The 24,255-nt window shown below is 42.7% G+C and overlaps 2 protein-coding genes and 1 pseudogene across 2 annotated transcripts in view; 1 reads left to right on the top strand and 2 right to left on the bottom strand.

Moving 5' to 3' along the window:
• The window catches only part of LOC136403474 (NXPE family member 3-like), a 172,927-nt gene that overhangs the window by 122,953 nt on the left and 25,719 nt on the right, over positions 1-24,255 (bottom strand). The window lies entirely within an intron of this gene.
• STAG3 (STAG3 cohesin complex component) overlaps positions 1-24,255 on the top strand; it is a 29,554-nt gene that overhangs the window by 4,647 nt on the left and 652 nt on the right. Inside the window, exons 4-31 of the mRNA XM_066379932.1 lie at positions 2,154-2,250; positions 4,040-4,116; positions 4,409-4,613; positions 5,918-6,069; positions 7,826-7,899; positions 8,692-8,815; positions 9,325-9,423; positions 9,627-9,706; positions 10,038-10,145; positions 10,401-10,515; positions 10,671-10,776; positions 11,022-11,125; positions 11,392-11,484; positions 11,608-11,697; positions 11,943-12,143; positions 12,262-12,332; positions 12,437-12,524; positions 13,058-13,138; positions 13,221-13,313; positions 13,459-13,627; positions 13,752-13,888; positions 14,625-14,726; positions 15,266-15,414; positions 15,663-15,791; positions 15,890-16,047; positions 22,293-22,470; positions 22,748-22,849; positions 23,159-23,237. Coding sequence (XP_066236029.1) covers positions 2,154-2,250; positions 4,040-4,116; positions 4,409-4,613; positions 5,918-6,069; positions 7,826-7,899; positions 8,692-8,815; positions 9,325-9,423; positions 9,627-9,706; positions 10,038-10,145; positions 10,401-10,515; positions 10,671-10,776; positions 11,022-11,125; positions 11,392-11,484; positions 11,608-11,697; positions 11,943-12,143; positions 12,262-12,332; positions 12,437-12,524; positions 13,058-13,138; positions 13,221-13,313; positions 13,459-13,627; positions 13,752-13,888; positions 14,625-14,726; positions 15,266-15,414; positions 15,663-15,791; positions 15,890-16,047; positions 22,293-22,470; positions 22,748-22,849; positions 23,159-23,237 — 3,261 coding nt within the window. The remainder of the gene's footprint in view (positions 1-2,153; positions 2,251-4,039; positions 4,117-4,408; positions 4,614-5,917; positions 6,070-7,825; positions 7,900-8,691; positions 8,816-9,324; positions 9,424-9,626; positions 9,707-10,037; positions 10,146-10,400; positions 10,516-10,670; positions 10,777-11,021; positions 11,126-11,391; positions 11,485-11,607; positions 11,698-11,942; positions 12,144-12,261; positions 12,333-12,436; positions 12,525-13,057; positions 13,139-13,220; positions 13,314-13,458; positions 13,628-13,751; positions 13,889-14,624; positions 14,727-15,265; positions 15,415-15,662; positions 15,792-15,889; positions 16,048-22,292; positions 22,471-22,747; positions 22,850-23,158; positions 23,238-24,255) is intronic.
• On the bottom strand, positions 21,817-22,019 carry LOC136403347 (large ribosomal subunit protein eL28 pseudogene; annotated as a pseudogene).

Here is a 24,255-nt window from a genome sequence, read left to right on the forward strand (position 1 = left end):
GCACCTTAGTTGTTCATTGATTGCTTTCTTATATATGCCTTGACCGGGGGACTAGAGCAGACCAAGTGACACCTTGCTCAAGCCAGGAACCTAGAGTTCAAGCTGGTGAGCTTTGCTCAAAGCAGATGATCCCTCACTCAAGCTGGCAACCTCAGGGTCTCAAACCTGGGTCTGCGATGTCCTGGTCCGACACTCTATTCACTGCACTACCACCTGGTCAGGCTTTTTTTTTTTTTTTAATTTATTTTTTTTTCATTTTTCCGAAGCTGGAAATGGGGAGGCAGTCAGACAGACTCCCGCATGCGCCCGACCGGGATCCACCCGGCATGCCCACCAGGGGGCGATGTTCTGCCCCTCTGGGGCTTCACTGTTGCATCCAGAGCCATTCTAGCGCCTGAGGCAGAGGCCACAGAGCCATCCCCAGCGCCCGGGCCAACTTTGCTCCAATGGAGCCTCGGCTGCGGGAGGGGAAGAGAGAGACAGAGAGGAAGGAGAGGGGGAGGGGTGGAGAAGCAGATGGGTGCTTCTCCTGTGTGCCCTGGCCAGGAATCGAACCTGGGACTCCTGCACGCCAGGCCGACGCTCTACCGCTGAGCCAACCGGCCAGGGCCACCTGGTCAGGCTTTTTACCCTTGTTCTTGAAAGATTGTTTGTTGTGTATAGAATTTTCTAAGATGAGTTTTTCTTTCAGCACATTAAAAATACTCTTCCACTGCCTTCTAACTTCCCTTATTGCTACTAAAAGTCAGCTATCAGTCTAAGTTAGCACTGTCTCTAAGACAACAATTTGTAAGGATGGAAATGTTCTGTATCAGCACTGTCTAGTACAGCATCCATTAGCCACGTATGGCTATTGAGCACTTGATATGTGGCTGGTGTAATTGGATTTTTAATTTTTATTTGATTTAATAGCCAGGTATGGCTAAGGGATAATGTATTTGTGCAGATCTAATTTATAATTTTTTTTTAATAGTTAAATACAAATCCTTTGTAAGTGATCTCTTTGTGATTGTTTTCAGGACTTTTTTTGCTTTTATGTATGATGTAGGATATTTTGCCATACCTAAGATCCATTAATGTACAGGCTCTGAAGATTGGTGTCTTTCAACAACTACAGAAGAGTCTTTTCAAATATTGCCTCTTCCTCATTTTCTTCTAGAATTCAATTATAAATCATTAGTACTTCTCACTATATTCTCCATATCTGTAACTATCTTTCATTATTTCTGTTAGTCTCTGGGCCGCATTTTGGATAATTTCTTTCTCTTAATCTTTCAGTTTACTCATTTTCTGTTCTGCTGTATCCAGTCTGCTTTTAATTGATTCATTAAAGTTTTAAATTTTTTTTTCACTGCAACAAATTTTGTTTGACCCTTTTCAAAATTGTTCTTTGATTGTACTTTCAAGCTTCTCTTTCATTTCTTTAATCATAGTAAGCATAATTTTATAATCTGTGATAATGTCAGTGTCCAAAGTTTATTACAGTAATTCTGCCATCTGTTTTTCCTGCTGAACCTTACTCTTAGTGCCTTGTTTTTTACTAGGTTTTACTATGATCCACTCATTTTCTGTGGAGCTCTATATGTTGGAATTCTTTGGGGCCTCAGTTGAAGTTGGGTTTTTAAGAGAGGAATCTGCATTTGCTTCTGGTAGTCTACTGGGGACACTACAGAATCAATTTTTTTTTTTGTATTTTACTGACGTGAGAAACAGGGAGGCAGAGAGACAGACTCCTGCATGCGCCCAACTAGGATCCAACCAGCATGCCCACTAGGGGGCAATGCTCTGCCCCTCTGGGGCGTTGCCCCATTGCAACTAGAGCCATTCTAGCACCTGAGGTGGAGGCCATGGAGCCATCCTCAACACCTGGGGCCAACTTGCTCCAATCAAGTCATGGCTACAGGAAGGGAAAAGAAAGGGGAGAGGGGGAAGGATGGAGAAACAGATGGGCACTTCTGCTATGTGCCCTGACCAGGAATCAAACCTGGGACATCCACACACCAGGCCAGTGCTCTACCACTGAGCCAACTGGCCAGGGCTAGATGTTCCTAAAAATTTAATCACAAGTTTAGATGCTTCAATTGGGAAGATCATACAGAATTTCTAGTCTGTCATATTGCCAGAAATATAAATCATCCACATTGTTTTCCTAGTCTTTGGTGGATGAGTGGCTGGAGAGCTACAAGCAAAACCAGGATGCAGCATTCCTGGAGCTCATTAACTTTTTCATTCGATCTTGTGGATGTAAAGGTGAGGAAACTCCTACCCCTTTCTGGTTTCCAGCTAGCTTTCTACTCCTATATTATGAAACTTTCTTCCATTCAGATGAGTAGGATTAGTCATTTCCTAAGTGAAGGAACAAGGTAAAACATAGAGAAATTTTACTTATTTAACTACATTGTTAATTGGCAAATAGGGATCTAGTAGGGAACTAGATTGGTTTGGAGACAAGACCCTTTGTGGGAAAACAATTACAATGATCTCGTGACTATTGCAGGGGTTCAGTTCCAGAACCCCCCGTGATAGGCAAAAATCCATAAAGTAGCGACCTTATATTTGTTTTATTATTTATATATTTTAAGGCTTTATAAACCCTCCCCACACTCTTATAAACATTTCCCACACTGTTATTAACCTTTCCCACACTCTTATAAACACTTCCTATTCTCTTAAACACTTTCTACACTCTTAAGTCTACGTAATTTTAACAACATATAAAATTCTATATGCGTACTCACCAGTGAATATACTACAACTTGAATGATGAAGATGATGATGAATTAGCTGTGTAGTACTGATGACGATGAAGGTGATGATTATGAGATGAATGTACTGCACAGCCAAGAAGAGCATTACAGCTCTTGAAGGCGCCACTTCAGGCTCTTCATCAGGTGGTGCAGTATCCATACATGCGAGTCTTTGTCTACTCATCTGCTGTACACTGCATATTTTGGTTTATATTCTTTTAATGTGTTTTAATTAATATTTTTTATATTTTTATATTGTTTTCCATTTTTTAGGCTAGAAAATGCTTATTTTACCAGAAAAATAATTAAAATAATAAATATATAAAAATACCTATATACTGCAAAATCCCGCAATACTGTATAGCAAAAAATCCGCAATACAAAATTAAATATATACAATTTTAAAATCCACAGTACAGTGAGACTACAAAAAGTGAACAGTGATATGGCAAGGGGCAATTGTAATCCTACTAATAATATTCACATATTAAAAATGGACCATCAGATACCTTTTAGTCTTGCTTTCTCTAGATGAAATAATATTTTCTTATTTCTTAGTCCTCAGCCACTTCATGGCATATTTCTTCACTGAAGCTATGGGCCCCCAGAGGCCATGACCTAATTTATTGGAGCAGGTAGTCTTAGGCAGGTTGTATTATAAGAATCAATCTGGTATAGTTTTATTGCTCTCTCTGTTTTTTATCTGGGTTTTTTTGTAACTGCGATTTTACACTGCTTGATTCCTTTGGGTTTTCTTTTTCTTTTTTCCCCTTAAGTGAAAAGCAGGGAGGCAGAGACAAACTCACTTGCATCTCAATCAGAAACCACCTGGCAAGCCTTCGGTGGGGTGAAGCTCTGCGCACCTAGGGCTGCTGCTCTGTTGCTGGGCAACCGAGCTGTTTTTTGCACCTGAGGCCAAGCCGTGGAGCCATCCTCAGTGCCTGCTCCAACTGAGCCTTGACTGTAGGAAGAGGAGAGAGAGAGAGAAGGGATGGGGGGCAGGGTGGAGAAGCGGATGTAGCTTCTCCTGTGTGCCCTGACTGGGAATCGAACCTGGGACATTCACACGGTGGGCCAACGCTTTACCACTGAGCCGACTGGCCAGGACCTTCTTTGGGTTTTCTAGAGTCATTGCCTTATAGCAGCTGTATGCTCAGATGATAGCAAATTTGGTTCTTCTGATTTCCCCATCTAGGCCCTTACCAATATATTCCCTAGCTCATTTTCAGATGACTATATAGTCATGGTATCTTTTTATTTTCCTTGTAAATACTGTCTTCTCCATTCCTTAGGCACTGTGACCCCCGAGATGTTCAAGAAGATGTCCAACTCAGAGATCATCCAGCACCTAACAGAACAGTTTAATGAGGTGGAAGGAGATGACCAAGATTATTATGCCACTTATTTCAAAACACAAGATTTATTCCCTTTTTTTTTCTGATTCTGGGAAATAGGATAGCTTTTAGAAGAATTTCAGTCTCTTGGGGGCAAAAAGGACCCATAGATACTATCTGAGTATGCCTTTCGAGTTGAGAATAGCAGAAAATGAGGTATAACAGAGATAACATATTTACTATATTATTGGATTTTGACATCCAGTGCCCCTATGGCTCCAAAGACTGGCGATAACTTGCCCATTCTCTTTTATAAACCCTCTGTAGGACTCAGGAGACTATCCCCTGACAGCTCCAGGTCCATCCTGGAAGAAGTTCCAGGGAAGTTTCTGTGAATTTATAAGGACACTGGTCTCTCAGTGCCAGTACAGCCTCCTTTATGATGGCTTTCCTATGGACAACCTCATTTCCCTGCTCACTGGCCTGTCAGACTCCCAAGTCCGTGCATTTCGTCACACTAGCACCCTCGCTGGTGAGCACTCGTTTTTACTCCATAAATGTACTCCTGGTGACTACTAGAACTTTTCTCTGTTCTCCAGTCTTAGGTCTTCTTTCCTACTTGTATCTTAGCTCTTTATTTCAAAACCATCCTTCTTTTATACCAAACCCAATTTAGTTTCTCACTAGTGGAATTGTAAAAAGGGGTGGAACACAGGAACAATTTCCAGCTTTACCATGTTTCTCATAGCTCACCACCGGGAATATGCTGAAACTAGAAAGCCCGGCGGTCATATGAAATGACCACTGTTCTAGATATTATAAATTGTAATTAAAATGATTTGTGCAAAGGTGTCTGCTAATTCAAACTGAATTACCCAGGGTAGGCGGCGAGGACGCCCCTTTGCTTAGTGCCCCACAGGGTTTCCCCCTTCTACTTGCTTAATTGCTTAAAGTAGAGTGCAATGAAGGAAACCACTGGTGGTACATTTCTTAAGAGCCACTGCTAGCTCAATAAATAAAAGTGATTTAAATAATAAAATGTTAATTCACATGTCAAAGATCTCTTTGTACACAACATTTCTTGTGTAGATCTTTCCATCATTTTTAAGCTCGCCTTGCAGAGGACCATCAATTATTTTTAATTTTACATCCGTTCTTTCACGAACTCTTGAACAGGCAACATAAAGTTGACCGTGTCCAAATGCAGGCTCAGGTAAAAAAAATGCCAACACGCTTAAGCGTTTGGCCCTGAGACTTATTGTTGGTCATAGCAAAGGCAAGTTTTACAGGAAATTGTCTACATCTCAATTGAAATGGCAACCCTGTTTGAGATGGAGCCAAATCAATTCTTGGAATGACATGTATTTCACCTTTAGAGGAGCCAGTCAAAGACTTAGCTATTATGACATTATTTTTCAATTGGAGAACCTCTAGTCTTGTACCATTGCAAAGACCCCTTCTGGTGTTAAGATTTCTTAACAGCATAATAATTGCTCCAATTTTTAACCTCAATTTGTGAGGTGGCATGCCAGAAGGCGGGACTATTTGAATGCCGTGGCAACTTCACCCCATTGGCTAGTACAGTTACGCAAGCAACCAATAAGCTATCAGCAACAAACAGACACTTAAGCCACATATAATAAAGAATTAAAAGCCCAAAAGGGTTAGGTAGAAAAACCGTCCCACTCCAGTACAGTGAGTCTTGGAATATGAGGGTCACCCTGCTCTAATTTTTCATTTCATTTTTCACTGCCATTTATTCCCTTCTTTTTGAACCTACCCTTTATCCTCTGACTTAAGTAATAACTTCTTTATCTTGTTTTTCCTCAATCAAAGCGATGAAGCTAATGACCTCTCTGGTTAGAGTAGCCCTACAACTGAGTTTGCACAAAGACAACAATCAGCGTCAGTATGAGGCTGAACGAAACAAGGGGCCAGAACAGAGAGCACCTGAGCGGCTGGAAAACCTGTTGGAGAAACGCAAAGAGGTAAGACTTGTTCCTTGCCTCTTCCCTCCCTCTCTTCCAGCTTCCGTTCACTGTTGCTGAAGCCCACCTTATCAGTTCCCAAGCACTTCTCTCTGGTAAGGCACACATCCGCATGCAACCTTTCAAGACCATGAATAATGAAGGCTGGCAGTAGATGCTGTCAGAGGTCATTGTGTGCTATCTTGTTTTTGGGTTGTGGGCTCAATGATTATTTTTTGTTTAAATTTTTAAAGTTCTCTATAATTCCACTTTTACTCAGTTTCTTTTGTTTACATTCATTATCGGAAATGTTTAGGCCCTGGCTGTTTGGCTCAGTGGTAGAGCATCAGCCCGGCATGTGGATGTCCTGGGTTCAGTACCCGGTCAGGACACACAAGAGAAGCACCTATCTGCTTCCCCTCCCCTCCTCCTCTCACTTCTCTCTCTTTCTCTTCCCCTCCTGCAGCCCTGGCTCAATTGGAGTGAGTTGGCCCCAGGCACTGGGGATGGCTCCATGGCCTCTTCTTCAGGCACTAAGAAGAGCTCAGTTGCTGAGCAAGGGAGCAGTCGAACCAGTCAAGACATGGCTGTGGAAGGGGGGTGGGGTGGGGTGGAGAAGCAGATGGTGGCTTCTCCTGTGTTCTCCTGTGTGCCTTGACCAGGGATCAAACCCAGGATATCCATACGCTGGGCCGATGCTCTATCACTGAGCCAACTGGCCAGGGCCTCTAATTTCAATTTATATTAAAATTTCCCCATTTGTTCCTCAAATGTTTTCTATATCTGATTACAGGCAATCAGTATTTAATTGAGGACTATGCATGCCATTTGGTTGTGTTTCTTAAGTCTCTTTTAATCTTACACGTAAGATTTTGCCTTCCCCTGTTTTTCCCCAATATACATATTGATTTTGAAGAGGTAAGATTGTCTTAATGTTCCCAGCCCTGGCAGGATACTCAGTGGATAGAGCATCATCTCTGTGCTCTGAGGTCATGGGTTCGCTCTCCGGTCAGGGCACACATGAGAAGCTACCAATGAGAGTGTACAACTAAATGGAACAACTAAGTGGAATGAGTTGATGCTTCTCTCTGTCCCCCTCTCTTCCCCGCTCTCTGTCTCTCAAATCAATGGGGGGGGGGGAATGTTCCCTTACAATTTTGGTTTCTTGTAATTCATGTAATTCTCCTTATAATGTTGTTTCTGTTATTCATTCAATCTAGGGTTTCACAGTAGTGGGACTATTGACATTAGGGGGCTGTCTTGGTATTGCAGGATGTTTAGCAGCTTCCCTGATCTCTAGCACTAGATGGCAGTAGGAACCCCCCATTGTGACAACCAAAAATGTCTTCAAACATTGCCAAATGTCTCCTGGGGGGAAGGGGAGCCCAGTTGAGAATCACCGATTAATCTCTTTCTTCTCTTTTTCTATTAGTTCCACATCTTCCGTCAAAATCCATTTACTAAAATTTTATTTTTTCAATTGTTCGTTAAAAACATATGTAAATACCAGCTAGGGCCTCTGAATAGCCGAAGATAGTAAAAAAATGACTAGACACAGAGGGGATTATTTTTTCCAAACACAAAGAGGCCTTTGAGGTATTAGTAAAGTACACAACTTCTTCCAGAATTAGAAGGTTTAAAGGGAACATAGGATACCAAGGGTTCAGACTGTGTTCAGTGATAAATAGGAAGTAGGTGGAAGCCATACATTTTTATACTTTTATGGTCTTATATTGTTGGGGTACAAGAGATTGACTTGTTCCTTCTTGTCCTCTAGCTCCAAGAGCATCAAGAGGAGATTGAAGGAATGATGAATGCCCTCTTCAGGGGTGTCTTTGTACATCGGTACAGGTGAGTTAAGGGGCTCTTCTTGTTGAAGCAGCTGGTCCATTGTTATAGAGGCTGTAAAACAAGACCCCCTCCTTAACTCTGAGTTAATTTGGTTAGTCTTAAAACTAATGCAGCTAGAGCAAAAACTAACAAATGTTTTAAATTAATAAAGTTTGCTTATCCCCACCTACAAAGGATTTTGTAAGCTTTTCTGGGAGAGAAAATAAGAAGATAGGGCATTGTTGAGTATTCTGCTCCAACTTTGTCCAGTGTGTTCCCTTTCCCATTTTCCTGGGGCTAGAGACCTGAGAAGTGAGAGCAGAGAGGGAAAACGCAGAGCTTTTCTGAGGGTGTACAGCTTGGCAAGTGTTTTCCACGCCCAGCCTGCTGTTTCACTATGCTACAACAGTTTTAAACCGTTTACAGACATGTAGAATGAAGTTGAAAAGAGCATTTGTATTTGTTTTTCATTCTCACCTAGATTTTAGCCTCTGCCTTCTCAGAACCCTTTAGCTGATTTGATCTTTTCTTGAAGTAGAATTAAAACACACAGACACTGTTTGGCCAACAGTTAAATTAACTTCCAAAATCAGGTTTTAAAGGGGACAGGGAGGATAAGTTCAACTATTTTATGGGCTAGAAAATGTTTACTTTTTATCTGTTGTATCTACATTGGGAAGAGGTTATGAAAGGCATGGTATATTGTATTTAGTCAAGAACATTAATTTTTCCATGACAGGGAGATTATCTGGTAGGGTGGAAAGTGAGTTTGGAGAGATGATGATAAGAGTCAATTTATCTTTTTGTGTCTAGGGATGTCCTTCCTGAGATTCGTGCTATCTGCATTGAGGAGATCGGGTCTTGGATGCAAAGCTACAGTACTTCTTTCCTCACTGATAGCTATTTAAAATATATTGGCTGGACCCTGCATGATAAGGTGAGAGTTGAGTCAGTTTCCTTTCTCCTGTTCCCCTCCTCTTCCCTGCCCTAGCACACTTTAGCTTTTTCTGGTCCTGCCACTTACATGTTTCTCTAGTGATTAGTGATCCACCCATCAAGGTAAACCTTGAAACTTTCCCAGTATTTGGGAGAGTAGGACAAAATATAAGAGAAAAAAGACCTATCCAGGAAATGAAACACCTCAAAACCACAGTGGCATGGAGAAAGACTTTCCATGTGAAAATGCAAGAACATTATCGATGGGTTAGTAATACAGGTGCTAGGGTGATAACCAGAAGATTCTTGTCATCATGGTTGCTAAATTCTGTGTGATCCTTTTATTTTTACATTGGAAGATAGCTATTCATTGTCTTTGAGGTATCTCAGAATCCTCAGTATAGAGGACACCTAGGCCCAGAATAAATAATCTAAGAGTGGGGGTAGTATGGAAGCCCATTGAGGATGAGTAGAGGAGTAGTCAGCCATACTTGCATTTTTCCTCAATAGCATCGAGAGGTTCGTTTAAAGTGTCTGAAGGCTCTCAAAGAGCTGTACAGCAACCAGGACTTGACTGCACGCCTAGAGCTCTTCACCAGCCGCTTCAAGGTAAAATTGGGACAGTACTATGCTTCGCTCTTTCCTGTGGTTCCCATTTCCCCACCTCATCTTTTCATTTCTATTGCTCTGGTATATCTATAGCTATCCCAGAGTCTGCTTCTATATTCTCTCTTTAGGAACCTCTCAAATTCTAAGAGAACATGATTTGGGGGATGAATACAGTGAGGTTTTGATCAGTGTTCTCCTTGTAGGACCGGATGGTTTCCATGGTCATGGACCGAGAGTACGATGTGGCAGTGGAGGCCGTCAGATTGCTAACACTTATCCTTAAGTGAGTCCTGGGAAGTGGGGAAGCAAGCATGTGAATCTTTTACCTTTTCAGCATATAAGACAGGCACTTCCAGAGTCCTGTTCCTCCACCTAGCATAGGTGGACTGTTCCTTATGTGCAGGTTGAAAGACAAGGATCATTTCTGAGTTATAAGATCTCCAGGGGGAGTGTTTCCTATTTTCTCTAACTCCATACTCCTCTGTCTTCCACTCTTCATTTGAAAGTTTTCTGTGAGTTAATTCTCATTGTTTTTGCCTCTTTTTGTTTCTAGCCTTAGTTATGCTGTAAGACTATATCCATATCCACCTGCTTTTTTCCTTTTCTCTTGACAGAAACATGGAAGGGGTGCTGACAGATGCAGACTGTGAGAGCATCTACCCTGTTGTGTATGCCTCGAACCGAGCCCTAGCCTCTGCCGCAGGGGAGTTTCTGTACTGGAAGTGAGTGGGCTCTTCTCATTTTTCCTTTAACACTATCCTCTGTCATTTTCACTCCCTCAACTGCTACTGCTATTGCTAAGAACGCCCTATACCTATTAAAGTCTCTCTCGGGGTCTTCTTTTTCCTCTCAATTTCTTGGGGCTTTCCTTAGCTTTGCACCTCTTTTTTCCTTAAACCTCTCCTTGAATTGTTTCTTTCCTCCATGGTGTTTATTTCCTCCTGTGCTGTGCCCTTTCCTTGTGTCCATTCTACCAGGCTTTTTTACCCTGAGTGTGAGACAAGAGCAGTTGGTGGGAGAGAGCAACGCCGAAGTTCATCTTCCCAAAGGACTTTCTTCCACCTTCTGCTGTCCTTCTTTGTGGAGAGTGAGGTGATGTATAAGAAGAAGCTGTTTGTTGTGCATAAGACTTGCAGGTAGAGAATGGGAGTTGGCAATACAGGGAGGAGAGACATGGTTTATCAGTAGCCACTTCCTAGAGTTTTTTAATGTGGCTTCAGTAACTTAATGTGTACATATCTCCACAGCTTCACGACCATGCTGCCTACTTAGTAGACAGCCTGTGGGACTGTGCAGGGTCTCGGCTGAAGGACTGGGAGAGTCTGACGAGCTTGCTGCTGGAGAAGGACCAGAGTGCGTGTCATATGGTAGCCAGGGGCAGTGGAGGAGTACCTTGCAACTCCTAGTAGGAAACCAGGAGAGATTTCTTTTCAGGGGGACCTTTCAACTCCTGGTAGGAAGCCAGGAGAGATTTCTTTTCTGTATTGTATGTAAGAGGCAGAAGTATAAGGGGCAATGGGAACACTGGGGTGGGGAAAGACTTGGAGGTGGAGGGTGGCTAAACTATGATTCTGTGTTTTTATCCTCCTGCCACCCAGACCTGGGCGATGTGCAGGAGAACACACTGATAGAAATCCTTGTGTCCAGTGTTCGACAAGCTTCAGAGGGTCACCCACCTGTGGGACGGGTCACTGGGAGGAAGGTATGGCTTGAAGGATGGGTTGGATTGATTGGCAATATTATATCTGGAGAGGTATTATCCACTTTATCCTCAAGTCTTAGCTTAGGGTGCCCCTTTCTCTGCCACTCAAAGAATTCCATTTCCAGGAAAAAAAATCTGAAGGGAGCTGCTGAATTTTCTTTTCTTTCATGGGAAAATAGGATTGTGGGGAGGAGGGATACGTGTACATGCCCCATGGACCCAGTGTTTCTCCACACCTTTCCCACACCCCAAATGACTAATTCCAGGGCTTAACGTCTAAAGAACGTAAGATCCAAGTGGATGACAAGGTGAAGCTGACTGAGCACCTCATTCCCCTGCTACCCCAACTCCTGGCCAAGGTAGAGCTGCCCCCACTGTTCATCATCTGGGAATTAGGTTGAAAAGAAAATGGCCTCTGATGAGGGATAGGAGCAAGAATTAGCAATATATTAGCTAATAAGTAGTCTCCCTCTCAATCACAGTTCTCAGCTGACGCAGAGAAGGTTGCTCCCCTGCTCCAGCTTCTTAACTACTTTGATCTCAACATCTATTGCACCAGGCGCTTAGAAAAGGTGAGGAGGAAGATACATTTCTTCCACCTGTTGCCTCCTTGCTAGGGTCAGTGGTTCTACTGCCAGGATCTGATTATTCTCAAGAACCTGGGTTTCAGAAACATTAGTCTTCCCTTCCGTAGGTATTTTATCCTTGAAATGGAATGCTTTCAAACACTTTTTATCTCCCTCAGCTATACTCCCCTTCAGAAGAGTTGTCCTCCCCACGTCCCTAATAGCACTAGCTTCTGTCCTTTTTCTCTCAGCACCTGGAGCTGTTCTTACAGCAACTCCAGGAGGTGGTGGTAAAGCATGCAGAGCCATCGGTGCTTGAGGCTGGAGCTCACGCCCTCTATCTGCTCTGTAATCCTGAGTTCACATTCTTCAGCCGGGTGGATTTTGCCCGCAGCCAGCTAGTGGATCTGCTGACTGACCGCTTCCAACAGGAACTTGAAGAGCTGATGCAGGTAGGAACTAGGGCTGAATGACAGGACATACCAAATTTGGGTAGGAGAGGGCCACAGATGGAACAGGGATCTGTGAGTTCTTGGGAAAATCCCATTGTGGACCTTCTTTCTTCCTCAGTCATCCTTCCTAGATGAAGATGAGGTGTATAATCTGGCAGCCACTCTGAAGCGCCTCTCTGCCTTCTACAAGTGAGAACCTCACCTCCTGCTTCCTCTTCAATTTCTACTGGTGTCTGTAGAGTTGATTCTTCTCAGTCTGTTCTGGTAACATTTCCTCTCCTTCCTCCTGCAAGTGCTCATGACCTAACTCAATGGGAGCTCTATGAGCCATGCTACCGACTCCTCCGGAAGGCTGTGGACACAGGAGAGGTTCCTCATCAGGCAAGTAGACAAGTTGAAGATGTGGAGGCAGAGGGCAGTTCTTAAGGGCCCTATATCCTAGGTAGCCAACTCTTCCAGGCAATTCCAGTCCCGGGGATATGGGTAGGCACAAAGGAGAAAGATCACATGTATGCTGTTCATTTCCACTCTTGGAAGGTGAACTGTACTTTTCAGTGCTTGAAAACAGCCATTCTCTTGGGTTTTCTGGGAGGCAAGAATGATATTGAAGGATTCTAGGAGACTTCTGATAAATTTGGCAGAGGTTACATCTTACCCAGGATAAGATCCTCAGAAGATTGTCTGCAATGATTTCTTTTTACCAGAAAAGGAATTGGTCTCCTTTAATCTCATTTTCTCTCTCTTCTTCACTGCCTTTGTCTCTTTTTACTGCTTTGTGTGTGCCTGCTCTCTCTCTCTCTCTCTCTCTCTCTCTCTCTCTCTCTTTCTCTCTGTCCTTCCTCTCTCTTTTTCCTCCCTATCTTTCCCTTATTTTCTTGACCCATCCCTCATTTTCTAACATTTGGTCTTCACAGGTGATCCTGCCAGCCTTGACTCTTGTCTATTTTTCCATTCTCTGGACACTAACCCACCTTTCTGGAACAGGTGCCTCCCAGGTGAATATGGGTCTGAATAGGGGGAATGGGAATGAAGGAGACTGTGTCTTCATTCCGTCCCCTAAAATCACTATCTCCACAGAAGCAGCTATTGAGTTTGAAGGACAGAATGGTGGCCTTCTGCGAACTCTGCCAGAGCTGCCTCTCAGATGTGGATCCTAAGGTCCAGGAACAGGTAAGCATTTTATCAAGTGGGACCAGGGAGACCAGGTCTTCCCATGGTTTGAGGAATCCCTTTCTAAGAAGAAATTAATTGTATAATTTTGATCTTGGTCAGTGTTCTGACCTATTTAAGCTTTCTTCCCCCCCCCCCCCAACAGGCTTTTGTCTTATTAAGTGATCTACTTCTCATCTTCAGCCCTCAGATGGTTACAGGAGGACGCGATTTCCTTAGTCCCCTTGTATTTTTTCCTGAAGCCACTCTCCAGTCTGAGCTAGCCAGCTTCCTCATGGACCACGTCTTCATCCAGCCTGGAGAACTAGGCAAGGGTACAGGGACTCTATACCTGGGGCTCAGGAAGGGTCTGGGGCTTGCGCCTGCCTCAGGCAAATAGGACAAAGAGGTCTAAATTTGTGATTCTGACCATTCCATTCTACATTTGATATGAGCCAGGTCATTCCCAGGAGGACCATTTACAGATAGAGCAGTTACACCAGCGGCGCCGCCTCCTGGCTGGGTTCTGCAAGCTGTTGCTTTATGGGGTGCTGGAGATGGACGCAGCCTCAGATGTTTTCAAACACTATAACAAGGTACAGTGACCACAGGCATGACTGCAGACACTGTAGCTCTCTAGAAAGGAGGTGGGGGAGATTATGGTCTCAGGGTTAAAGGAGAAGTAGGAGAGAAAGGGCAATAGGAATTTAGAATGAAGGAACAAAGAAAAGAGACTTAGTAGTAAATAATTACAGAGAAAAAGTTGTTAAGAGGAAGAAATTTATTGGAGGGGAAATATCTCTTTCTGTGAACCCAGTCTGTGGAGTAAGGTAATTTAAGAAGAGAAGAAAAAGAATGGAAGAGGAATCAGTTTTCACAGGATACCTAAATGTGTACCTCGGTTTCCTCAAGCCACCATTGTATTGATTTCTGTTTAGTGAACATCTACTCTGTGCCAAGTACCATTCCAAACAGTAAGGGCAAAGCAGTGAACAAAACAGACAAAACTTCCTGCTTCATGGGGCTTCTCCTGGTGGAGTGAGACAAATAGAGAAGGCCTCAATGCTGGGTGAGAGTATGCACTGGCAGGCTTACTACTGTTCTGCAAGAAATGGGCTAAGGGCAGAATTTCTTCCCTTATTTATTCCTAAAATCTGATTTATTTTGGGTTTTGCACCTAGAGATAAGGTCTAATCTGAGTTGTTTTATACTTAGATTTATGTTTCCTACCTAAGTCACTTTTGGAAAGAGGCATAATTAGGAATGTAAAGGAAGAAACAAAACTGTAAGTTTTCCTGTACTCAAACACTATCTTCTCCATTTCTTCATCAGTTTTACAACGACTATGGTGACATTATCAAGGAAACATTAACTAGAGCAAGGCAGATTGACCGAAGTCATTGTTCCCAAATCCTACTGCTGAGCCTCAAACAGGTACTCCCTTTGCCTCAAGTGCCTCAAAACTAGGGCATGCCCTCTCTGTGGTTTACATACTCTTTGTGCACCCCTAGCCATTCAGGATGTGAGATCCTTAAGAGAAGCAACTTTCTGATTTATTTTCACTGTTACTTTACATAACAGTGTCCTTCATAACTATTAGATACATAGAAAGTATTTTTTAACTGGCAGTTTCCACTCTAACTCAGTAGAAATTCAACTATTAGTTGGGACTTAGGAGCACCAACAGTTAAGTGATAGGAAATTTCTAGTTTTTTAAAAATCTGTTCTCTCTCAGCTTCCTTTGGTTACTACAGACTTTTTTAAAATTTTTTATTGTTACAGAGCAGGGGTGAAGGCTTTCTTGACTACATGGGTCAGGGGTAGGGATAGTGTCCAGGGAAGAAAGAAAAAGTAAGAGTAGCGGATGGCATCCCAAGCCCTTTAGAATTTCTAGGCAGAGAAGAGAATGTTCTACTTCTCTATTTCCACCTTGTTCCTCCATCACACAAATGTATCATGTCTCCTGGGCATAGCTGTACACAGAACTGCTGCAGGAACATGGGCCCCAGGGCCTGAATGAACTTCCAGCCTTCATTGAGATGAGGGACCTAGCCCGGAGATTTGCCTTGAGCTTTGGACCCCAGCAGCTACAGAACCGTGACCTTATGGTCATGCTACACAAGTAAGGCAGTATTGGTTGGAAGTCAGTGTTCTTGAGCTTAGCCTAAGAAGGCTAAGCCAAAGGATGTGTACAGGGAGAGCTGGGAATGAGATTCTGGAGGGAGGATAAGCCTGTTGTGAAGAAGAAATCAGTTTGAGAGTTGGGTAGCTATGGAAGACAAGCTGCGAACAGGATGAGGGTATACTTGGACAGCCCTGAGTTGGAAGTACAAAGGGACTGTCTTCCTAAAATAATTCTGCTTAATTAAGGGAAGGCATCAAGTTCTCCTTGTCTGAGCTCCCTCCAGCTGGCTCCTCTGATCAGCCCGCAAATCTAGCATTCCTAGAGCTCCTTTCAGAGTTTTCTCCCCGACTTTTCCATCGGGACAAGCAGCTACTGTAAGTTATGAGTGGGTGGATAAATATATGTATAAGGAAGAAAGGGATGGTGAGGGCCCAGTGATCACTTCAGCCCCTTCATCCCACCCCTTCCTTAGACTCTCCTACCTGGAAAAGTGTCTGCAGCATGTCTCCCAGGAACCTGGTCGTCCCTGGAGTGCAGTCACCACGTACTGCCACTCCCTCAGCCCTGTAGAGAACCCAGCAGAGGCCAGCCCTCAGGGGGGCCCCCACTCCAAGAAGAGGCGCATTGAAGGTAAAATGCTGTGTATGTATGCTGTACATTTGGAGATCAGGGTCCCCAGCACTACTTTTATTGCCACTGCCTAGATAAAGCCATATATGGTCTTTTGCCACCTTTAAACTTTTGCCTTTGGTTAAATAAAAAGTACTTCATTGAGTAACTATCATTAAATATACTCGTTTTATTCAAGGTTTATTTAGCCAACTAAAAGAGCAAATCTCTATTAAAAATCAATTAGAAGTAATGATAAAACTGGAGATTGAATAAAGAAATCTGTACATTTGGAGTGCCCCTTCCTAATATATATATATATATTCTTTTATTTTACACATTTTAAATATTCTTTTATTTTACACATTTTAAATATTTTTACACAAATATCATGAATTTTTACTTCCAGATCACTACCTGTCTTATAACTTACCTAAGGTGGTTTTTTTTTAACTGTTTCTCTTACATAGTCTCATCTTAAGTGATAATGTCCTAGAAATTACAAGTCTGATGTGTTAGTATGTTTTTTCATAAACATTTAAAAATATTATTAGTCATTCCTCATTCTCCCCATTCCCCCAACTCCTAGACATGACCACTGATCTACTTTGTATCTCTGGATTTGCCTATTTTAGACATTTCATACAAATGGAATCATATAATATGTGGCCTTGTACATCTGACTTCTTTCACTTAGTTTTTTTTCCCTTAAATTAGAAGTGGGGAAGCAGAGAGACAGACTCCCTCATGCACCCAGACCAGGATCCACCTAGCAAGCCCCCTACAGGGTAGGGTGATGCTTACTCAACAACTGAGCTATCTTAGCGCCTGAGGCAAGGCCATGGAGCCATCCTCAGCACTTGCTCCAACTGAGCCATGGCTGCAGGAGGAGAAAAGAGAGAGAGAAGAGAGAGGGGGAAGGGTGGAGAAGTAGGTGGTCACTTCTCCTATGTGCCCTGACTGGGAATTGAACCCGGGACATCCACACTCTGGGTGACGCTCTACCACTGAGCCAACTGGCCAGGACCCACTTAGTATGTTTTCAGGGTTTATCCATGTTTTAGTATATATCAGTACTTTACATCTTTATATGGCCAAATAATATTCTATTGTATGGATAGGCCACATTGTATTTATCCATTCATCAGTTGATTGACATTTAGGTGGTTTCTGCTTTTTTGCCATTACTCATATTGTTGCTGTGGACATTCATGTACAAGTTTTTGTGTGGACATATGTTTTCAGTTTGCTTGAGCTATATGAAATTGTACAATCATATGGTTACTCTATGTATAACTTTTTGAGGGGCTACCAAACAGTTTTCCAAAGTGCCTACATTATTTTATAATCTCAGCAGCAATGTATGAGGACCCTAGTTTCTCCATGTTCTTGCCAATGCTTGTTATTGTCTTTTATTGTATTCATCTCCTAGTGGCTATGAATTGGCATTTCACTGTGGTTTAAATTTTCATTTTCCTAGTAACTAATGATGTTGAGCATCTTTCATATGCTTATTATGTGTTGGTTTGCATATCTTCTTTAGAGAAATCTTTATTTGAATCTTTTGCTCCTTTAAAATTGGTCTGTCATTTTGTTGAGTTGTAAGAGAGCTTTCATATTTTAGATTCAAGCCCTTTATCAGATATGAAAGCCAAAAATTTTCTACCATTCTGTAGATTGTCTTTTCATTTTCTTTATGGTGTTATTTGAAATACAGAAGTTCTTAATTTTGATGAAATCCAACTCATCTCATTTTTCTTCTTTTTTATCATTAAGTGAGAGGCAGGGAGGCAGAGACAAACTCCTGCATAAACCCCGACCAGGGTCCAGGCCCATCTGGGGCCACTGTCCCTGTTGCTCAGCAACCAAGCTATTTTAGCACCTGAGGTGAGGCCATGGAGCCATCTACAGTGCCCAGGGCCAACTTTGCTCAAACCTTTCGAGCCATGGCTGCAGGAGGGCAAGAGAGAGAGAGAAAGAGGAAAGGAAGAGGTGGAAAAGGAAATGGTCGCTTCTCCTTTGTGCCCTGACTGGGAATCAAACCTGGGACTTCCACGTCCCAGGCTGACACTCTACCACTAAGCCAACTGGTCAAGGCCTATCTCATTTTTCTTTTGTTGTTTATGCTTTTGGTGTCAGATCTTAAGAAATCACTGCTTAATCCAAGGTCACAAAGATTTATACCTTTGTTTTCTTCTAAGAGTTCTCTAATTTTAGCTCTTACATTTAGGTCTCTGATCCATTTTGAGTTAATTTTTGTATATGGTGTGAGGTAGAGTGTGACTTTTTATTTTTTTAAAGACTCTATTTATTCATTTTAGAGAGGAGAGAGAGAGAGAGAGAAGGGAGGAGCAGGAAGCATCAACTCCCATATGTGCCTTGACCAGGCAAGCCCAGGGTTTTGAACCAGCGACCTCAGTGTTCCAGGTCGATGCTTTATCCACTGCACCACCACAGGTCAGGCTAGAGTGTGACTTTTTAATGTCTTCTATATTCCACCTAAAATTATTCCTCTACCACTAGGAAACTTGGCCCTAATCTGCTAGCTAATAAATACTTGTTGATGACCTACTACCATGTATAAGATAATGTATTAGGAGTTTTAGAGACCATGAAGGATTTCAAGCAGCTTACCATCTAATAGGAAAGAGAGAAAGTACATTTATAGAAAATCTAAATTATGAACAATCACCAGTAAATGATGATTTCCTGAGCATTGGAGAATTGGCATATAAATGCTAAAGCATTCATGGAATGAAGTTATCACTTTAAGTTTAGTTGATTTCCACCTGACTGGTGGTGGCGCAGTGGATTCAGGATCAACCTGGGATGTTGAGGGACCTAGTTTGAAACCCTGAGGTCACCAGCTAGAGAGGGCTTGTCAGCTCAAGTGCAAGCTTAATGACTTGAGTGCAGGGTCACCAACTTGAGCATGTCATCATTGAGATGATCCCAAGGTCACTGGCTTGTGCAAATGGTCATTGGCTTGAGCAAGTGGTCACGTGTGCTTGACCCCCAGTCAAGGCACATATGAGGAGCAATAAACAACTAGAGTGAAGCAACTACAGGTTGATGCTTCTTATCTGTCTCCTCCCTCTTTCTCTCCCCCTTCCTCTTTCTTTCTTTCTCTTTCTTTCTTTCTTTCTTTCTTTCTTTCTTTCTTTCTTTCTTTCTTTCTTTCTTTCTTTCTTTCTCTCTCTCTCTCTCTCTCTCCCTCCTCCCCCCTCTCTCTCCCTCCCCCCCTCCCTCCCTCCCTCCCTCCCTCCCTCTCTTTTAAGTGAGAAGAGGGGAGATAGATTCCTGCATGCTCCTTCTCTGAGATCCACCCAGCAACCCCTATCTGGGGCCAACGTGCAAATCAACCAAGCTATCCTCAGTGCCTGGGTCTGATGCTCAAACCAGTCAAGCCACTGGCTACAAGAAGGGAAGAGAGAGAGAAGGAGAGGGAGGGGAAAAGAAGCAGATGATCACTTCTCATATGTGCCCTGACTGGGCATGAACCTGGATGTCCACATGCTGGGCCAGCACTCTGTCCACTGAGCCAATAAGACAGGGCCTCTCTTTTAAAAAAAGTTAGTTAATCTCTGAAGCCTTTACCAAGAATATAGAATTTAAGATGGCACTTGAAAAATATGTAAGATTTTTATATAAGCTGAACAAAGAAAGAATAGCATAAGCATCGCTTCTCAGCCTTTTGGCTAAGATCAAGTGTAGAATAGCATAAGCAAAATGTAGGAAGGTATGCTTTAGGCAAAGTACGTGGATGTATTGATTGGTTTACCTAAAACAGAGGGTTTTAAAGGTAGGATTACACTACAAAGGTTGGTTCCATTGTTCATTCAACAGATACTTATTAAGCATCATGTGCTGGGAATACAGCAGTGAAGAAAGAGAAATATCTATTTAGAGTGTCAGGTAGTGGTATGTGCTATGACAAAAAAAGGGGGGGTAGGGGGATGAAGAAATACTGATGAAGTGGGAATTGTGGTCATATAGACTGACCTGGGGGAAGCCTCACAGAGAGAGTAAAGCTTGGACAAAAACCTAAAGGAGTGAGGGAGAGTGCCTGGTGTATATCAGAATAGTATATCAGAGGGGCAACTAGTCCAAAAGCCACAATGGAGGATTGTGCCTGGCACATTCAAGGAACAGCAGAGAAGACCAGTGTAGCCAAATGGAGAGTTCATAGGATATGAGAACATAGACGTCATAGGAGCCCAAAACATATGAGGTGGAGTAAAGTCTGGACTTTACTTGGAGTGAAATGAGAAAAATTGTAGGATTTGAACCAGTGAATGACAGGATCTGTCTTATGTTTTAAAGCATACTTCTAGTTGTTATGTTGAGAATTGACTAGAGGGGCAAGGATAGAAGCAAAGGAGCCAGAAAGACTGTTGAAGGAGTCCAGACAAGAAAGGAGACAGAATAGATTGGGGGGAGTGGCAGAAGTGATGAGAAATAGCCAGATTCTGAACATATTTTTAAGATATCACTAATAGAACTTACTGAGAAACCAGTTATGTGATGGAGGAGTTGAGAATAAGGCTAAGAATTTTGGCCTACCAATTGGAAGGATGGCATTGATAGCAGCTGAGATGGGGAAAGAAGGCTGTGATGAGATCAGGGCTTTGGTATTAGCCTTGTTATTGCAGGTGGAGATGTTGGATAGACAGGTGGGGATAGAATCTGGAGTTCAGGGGAGAGGAAAAAGCTGAGATAAATTTAGGAGTTGGTATTTAAAGGTGTGAACATGTGTGGCTAAGGAAATCAGTGAAGGAGCAGAGGAGAGGCCCAAGGGCTAAGTGCTTGGGCACCATTACACCATAAATAGGCTGGGGAGATTAGGAGGATCCACCTGGGAGCCCAAGGTTTCCTCTCTGGGGTTACAATCTCATGGATGTGGCTCTTTCCTGTTGTTTGTAGCTCTCCACTTAAACCAGTAGCAGTCCATTTTCCAGGTTATTGAATTCAGTTTTATAAGCATGGCCATGAGGAGTAAGGGTAATGGGGATGTGAATATTTGCAGTTGACAAATATTAATATCAATTGGACTCATGTTTTCAAATAATATTACGTGGGTTTTCTGAGACATTTTGAATTCTCTTTCCTCCTGTACCTTCTCAGATCTGTGCAGGACAGAGATTCTTACCTAGATTTTCCACTTACCCTTCATATCAGCACTAGGGCTGACATTACAGTCATCTCACTTTTTTCTGGCTTATTGAAAATCCAGTAGTATTTCATTTTTCTTTCCTTTCCTACCCCTCATACTTCTATCCTAGCTTCAGGTCCCAGAACTATTGCCATTTTAAGCTTTTTCTCACCACAGAAGTCTTGAATGAATAGGACCTCAGATGTCTTCATTGATTAACTGAGACTTTTAACTTAAGAATTTTGCGTACAACCCACTCTCACCCTTATGTTCAGATGTTACTGTTTATTTGTGAAAAATATATTTATATCTCTTACCATCTTATTTTATAAGCTATGTAGTAGGTTTTTCTTGGACAAGTCCTAGATATACTTTTTTTTTTTTTTTTTAAGGAAAGTCCGCTGATACCTTTATTGCTTTGGTGGGGGACAAGGGGTTGTTCAGGAGCTCTTGGAGGAGCAAGCTTCCTTCCTCTTCACTGTCAGGGCTTCTGGCACCCAGGCTGGTGCTGGCCCTGTGGGTGGTGGTCATGCACAGATCCAGGCAATAGTTGTTCTTGCTAATCATGTTCCAGATGCTGCTTAGGTGCCCTAGGCAGTCTTGTTGATGGTGGCCAGCTAATAGGAGGTGACAAGCTTTCACTGGCGAGATCTCTGCTTTATGACAACCATCATACTTTTGCCGTTGGCCACTGATTCCACACCCACCGTTTTGCAGTTAGTCAGCAGAATGAGTTGTGAGCCTTCAGATTATTGGGTTCAGTGCTGTACATCTGTTTGTTCCTCTTGATCAGGAAGCTGGAGCAATTCCTCGTGACCATCCATTGCAGGTGGGAAGACATGGCAACTCCTCTTGTTGTGATAGAAATGGAAAGAGCTAGAAATGCTTCTGTGAATTTTATTCTTTTAGTATATAGTAAATCGTTTTTTAGTCATAACATAGGCCATACACCGTTTCCAGTCTCTTCTTAACTTTTTCTAGCCAAATCCTGGGCAGATCTTTTAATTTAATGGGGTGACTTTGATCAATAAGAGCTGGGCAGGTCTTGAAAAGTAAAGATGTCCATGGCAGTACCTGGTCTACAGTTAATGCCTGTGCATCTGCTTCTTTGCAGGCTCCTCCAGGCAAAACAGAGAGGACATGTCCTCTTCATCCCCAGAAGAAAGCCTACAGCTGAACAGCATCCTACCCACACCCACACTCACCTCCACAACTGTGAAGAATAGGCAGCCACTGGGGGGGTTGGAAGAAATGGAAGAAGAAGGTGGCTCAGAATCAGAGCTTATTCAAGGGTGAGGGCTGAGGGGGAGAATCTGGGTCTCTGATTTCCCAGTTTGGTGTCTTGCCATCTTCATCTTGCTGTTTTTGTTCTGTTGTTCTCCCCTGCAACACTCCCTCATTTTGGGGTCCTTCTCTATATTTTTTTCTATATTTTTAGCTTTACATTTTCTCTTTTTCCCAACACTCTGAGCTTTGCTCCCCTTTAATGTTTGCTACCTTAACTCTTCTTTTTACCATTTATTTTTATTTACCATTATTTTTATTTTAATCCTACATCATTCCCTACAGCCACCTCCTCTCAGGTAACCAGAGGTCAAGGTTCTTGAATCAACAGCATTTCCAGACTCCATTCAACCCTTCAGGTCCTGGTCTAGGCAACCGGATGACCCGGTGAGCTTTTCTCATCATCTATCTTCACATTCGATCTGTTACCCACAGTGAAGGGATTCTCCCATTATCCAATGCTTCTGTGCTGATACTTTTTGGAATTGTTTTAACCACAGAACAGTTCATTCCAATATAATGTGGAACTCGGGCATATAAAACTGATAAGAGTAGAGCTCCTGATGAAAGCTGGAGTGGGAATCTAGAGCCCTACTCTACTTACTGCTCCTCCCTGCTCCCTGGGGTGCTTCTGAGAAACTCTCAGGGGGTTTAAAGAACAGTTTGTAAACCTCTGCTCTCTGCTATTGCCATCAGACTCAGCCTTATGGAAGAGGATGAAGAAGAGTTAGAAATTCAGAATGAGTCAGGTGAAGAATGGCAAGATTCAGACAAGGTGAGCTGACCCAGCATTCTCTTCTCCCCTCTAGAACTTCAGGCAGATATGAGAAAGATAAACTAGAGTGATTTTGCTGTATCAGTCTTGATGCCTTTGTCCCTGAAAGGTACTTAGGCCTTTCTGAAAGAATCACAGAGTAAAGGAGGGAGGTTTGTAAGTTGCTTTGCACTTTGCTAAGACTTTACTTTTATTAAATAAATAGGGGTAATAAATTTAAAAATACCCAAAAGGATTGGAATAGCACTCCCCCTCTCAATCTCCAAATAAGAACTTTGCTTCTGAATCTAAGAATTGAAAGGTGTTCTTGAGCTAGAAATGGAAGGTCATCTGGCCCAGCCTCAGTAAGAGACTCAGTAAGTCTCTTTATACATACACTTGGGCACATGGGCACCCTGCCTTCCCTCTTCTTAGAGGGCTGCCTCAGTTTCTGGTCCTCCACCCACTGCCTTTTCTACCCCAGCCTGACTTCTTCCCCAGAAGGAAATGCTGCCAGTCTTACAGGAAAAATAGGAATTTTAAGGTGACTTGAGAGCCCTCACGTTTACAACTTTATCAAGTTAGCTCTATAACCCCTCTCACCCTCCTCATCTTTAAAATACACAAAATACAAAAATAGATTATAAACTGAAAAGGATTGTGTCCATTGCTGTTATTCTTCTGCTCCCTCTTCTGTTCTTTAAGCACAGAGAAAGGATGGAATAAAGCAGGGGAATGGAGGTCTTAGGCTCAGAAGGAAAAACCAGACAGTGACATCTTCAAACCAGAGACTATACAGCAAGGCCTCTATTAAAATTCTGTTGTCTTTCCTAAAGTCCCCTCAGGAAAAATCCCATTCTCAGGTTCCAAAATAGAACAAATCTAAGGGGCTAAGTTGGCAGGTCTAAAAGAAGACACTACTTTGAGGACTTTGGCAAGTCTAGGCTGAACTTCCTGTGTGCCCTGCCTTTGCTAATCTTCCTGACTGCTTCAGGGACCTGCTTCAGCCCTTACGTGTTATTGGAAAGTGAACTTTGTT

This window comes from Saccopteryx leptura, chromosome 4 (genome assembly GCF_036850995.1).
Source record: "Saccopteryx leptura isolate mSacLep1 chromosome 4, mSacLep1_pri_phased_curated, whole genome shotgun sequence".
Lineage (NCBI taxonomy): Eukaryota > Metazoa > Chordata > Mammalia > Chiroptera > Emballonuridae > Saccopteryx > Saccopteryx leptura.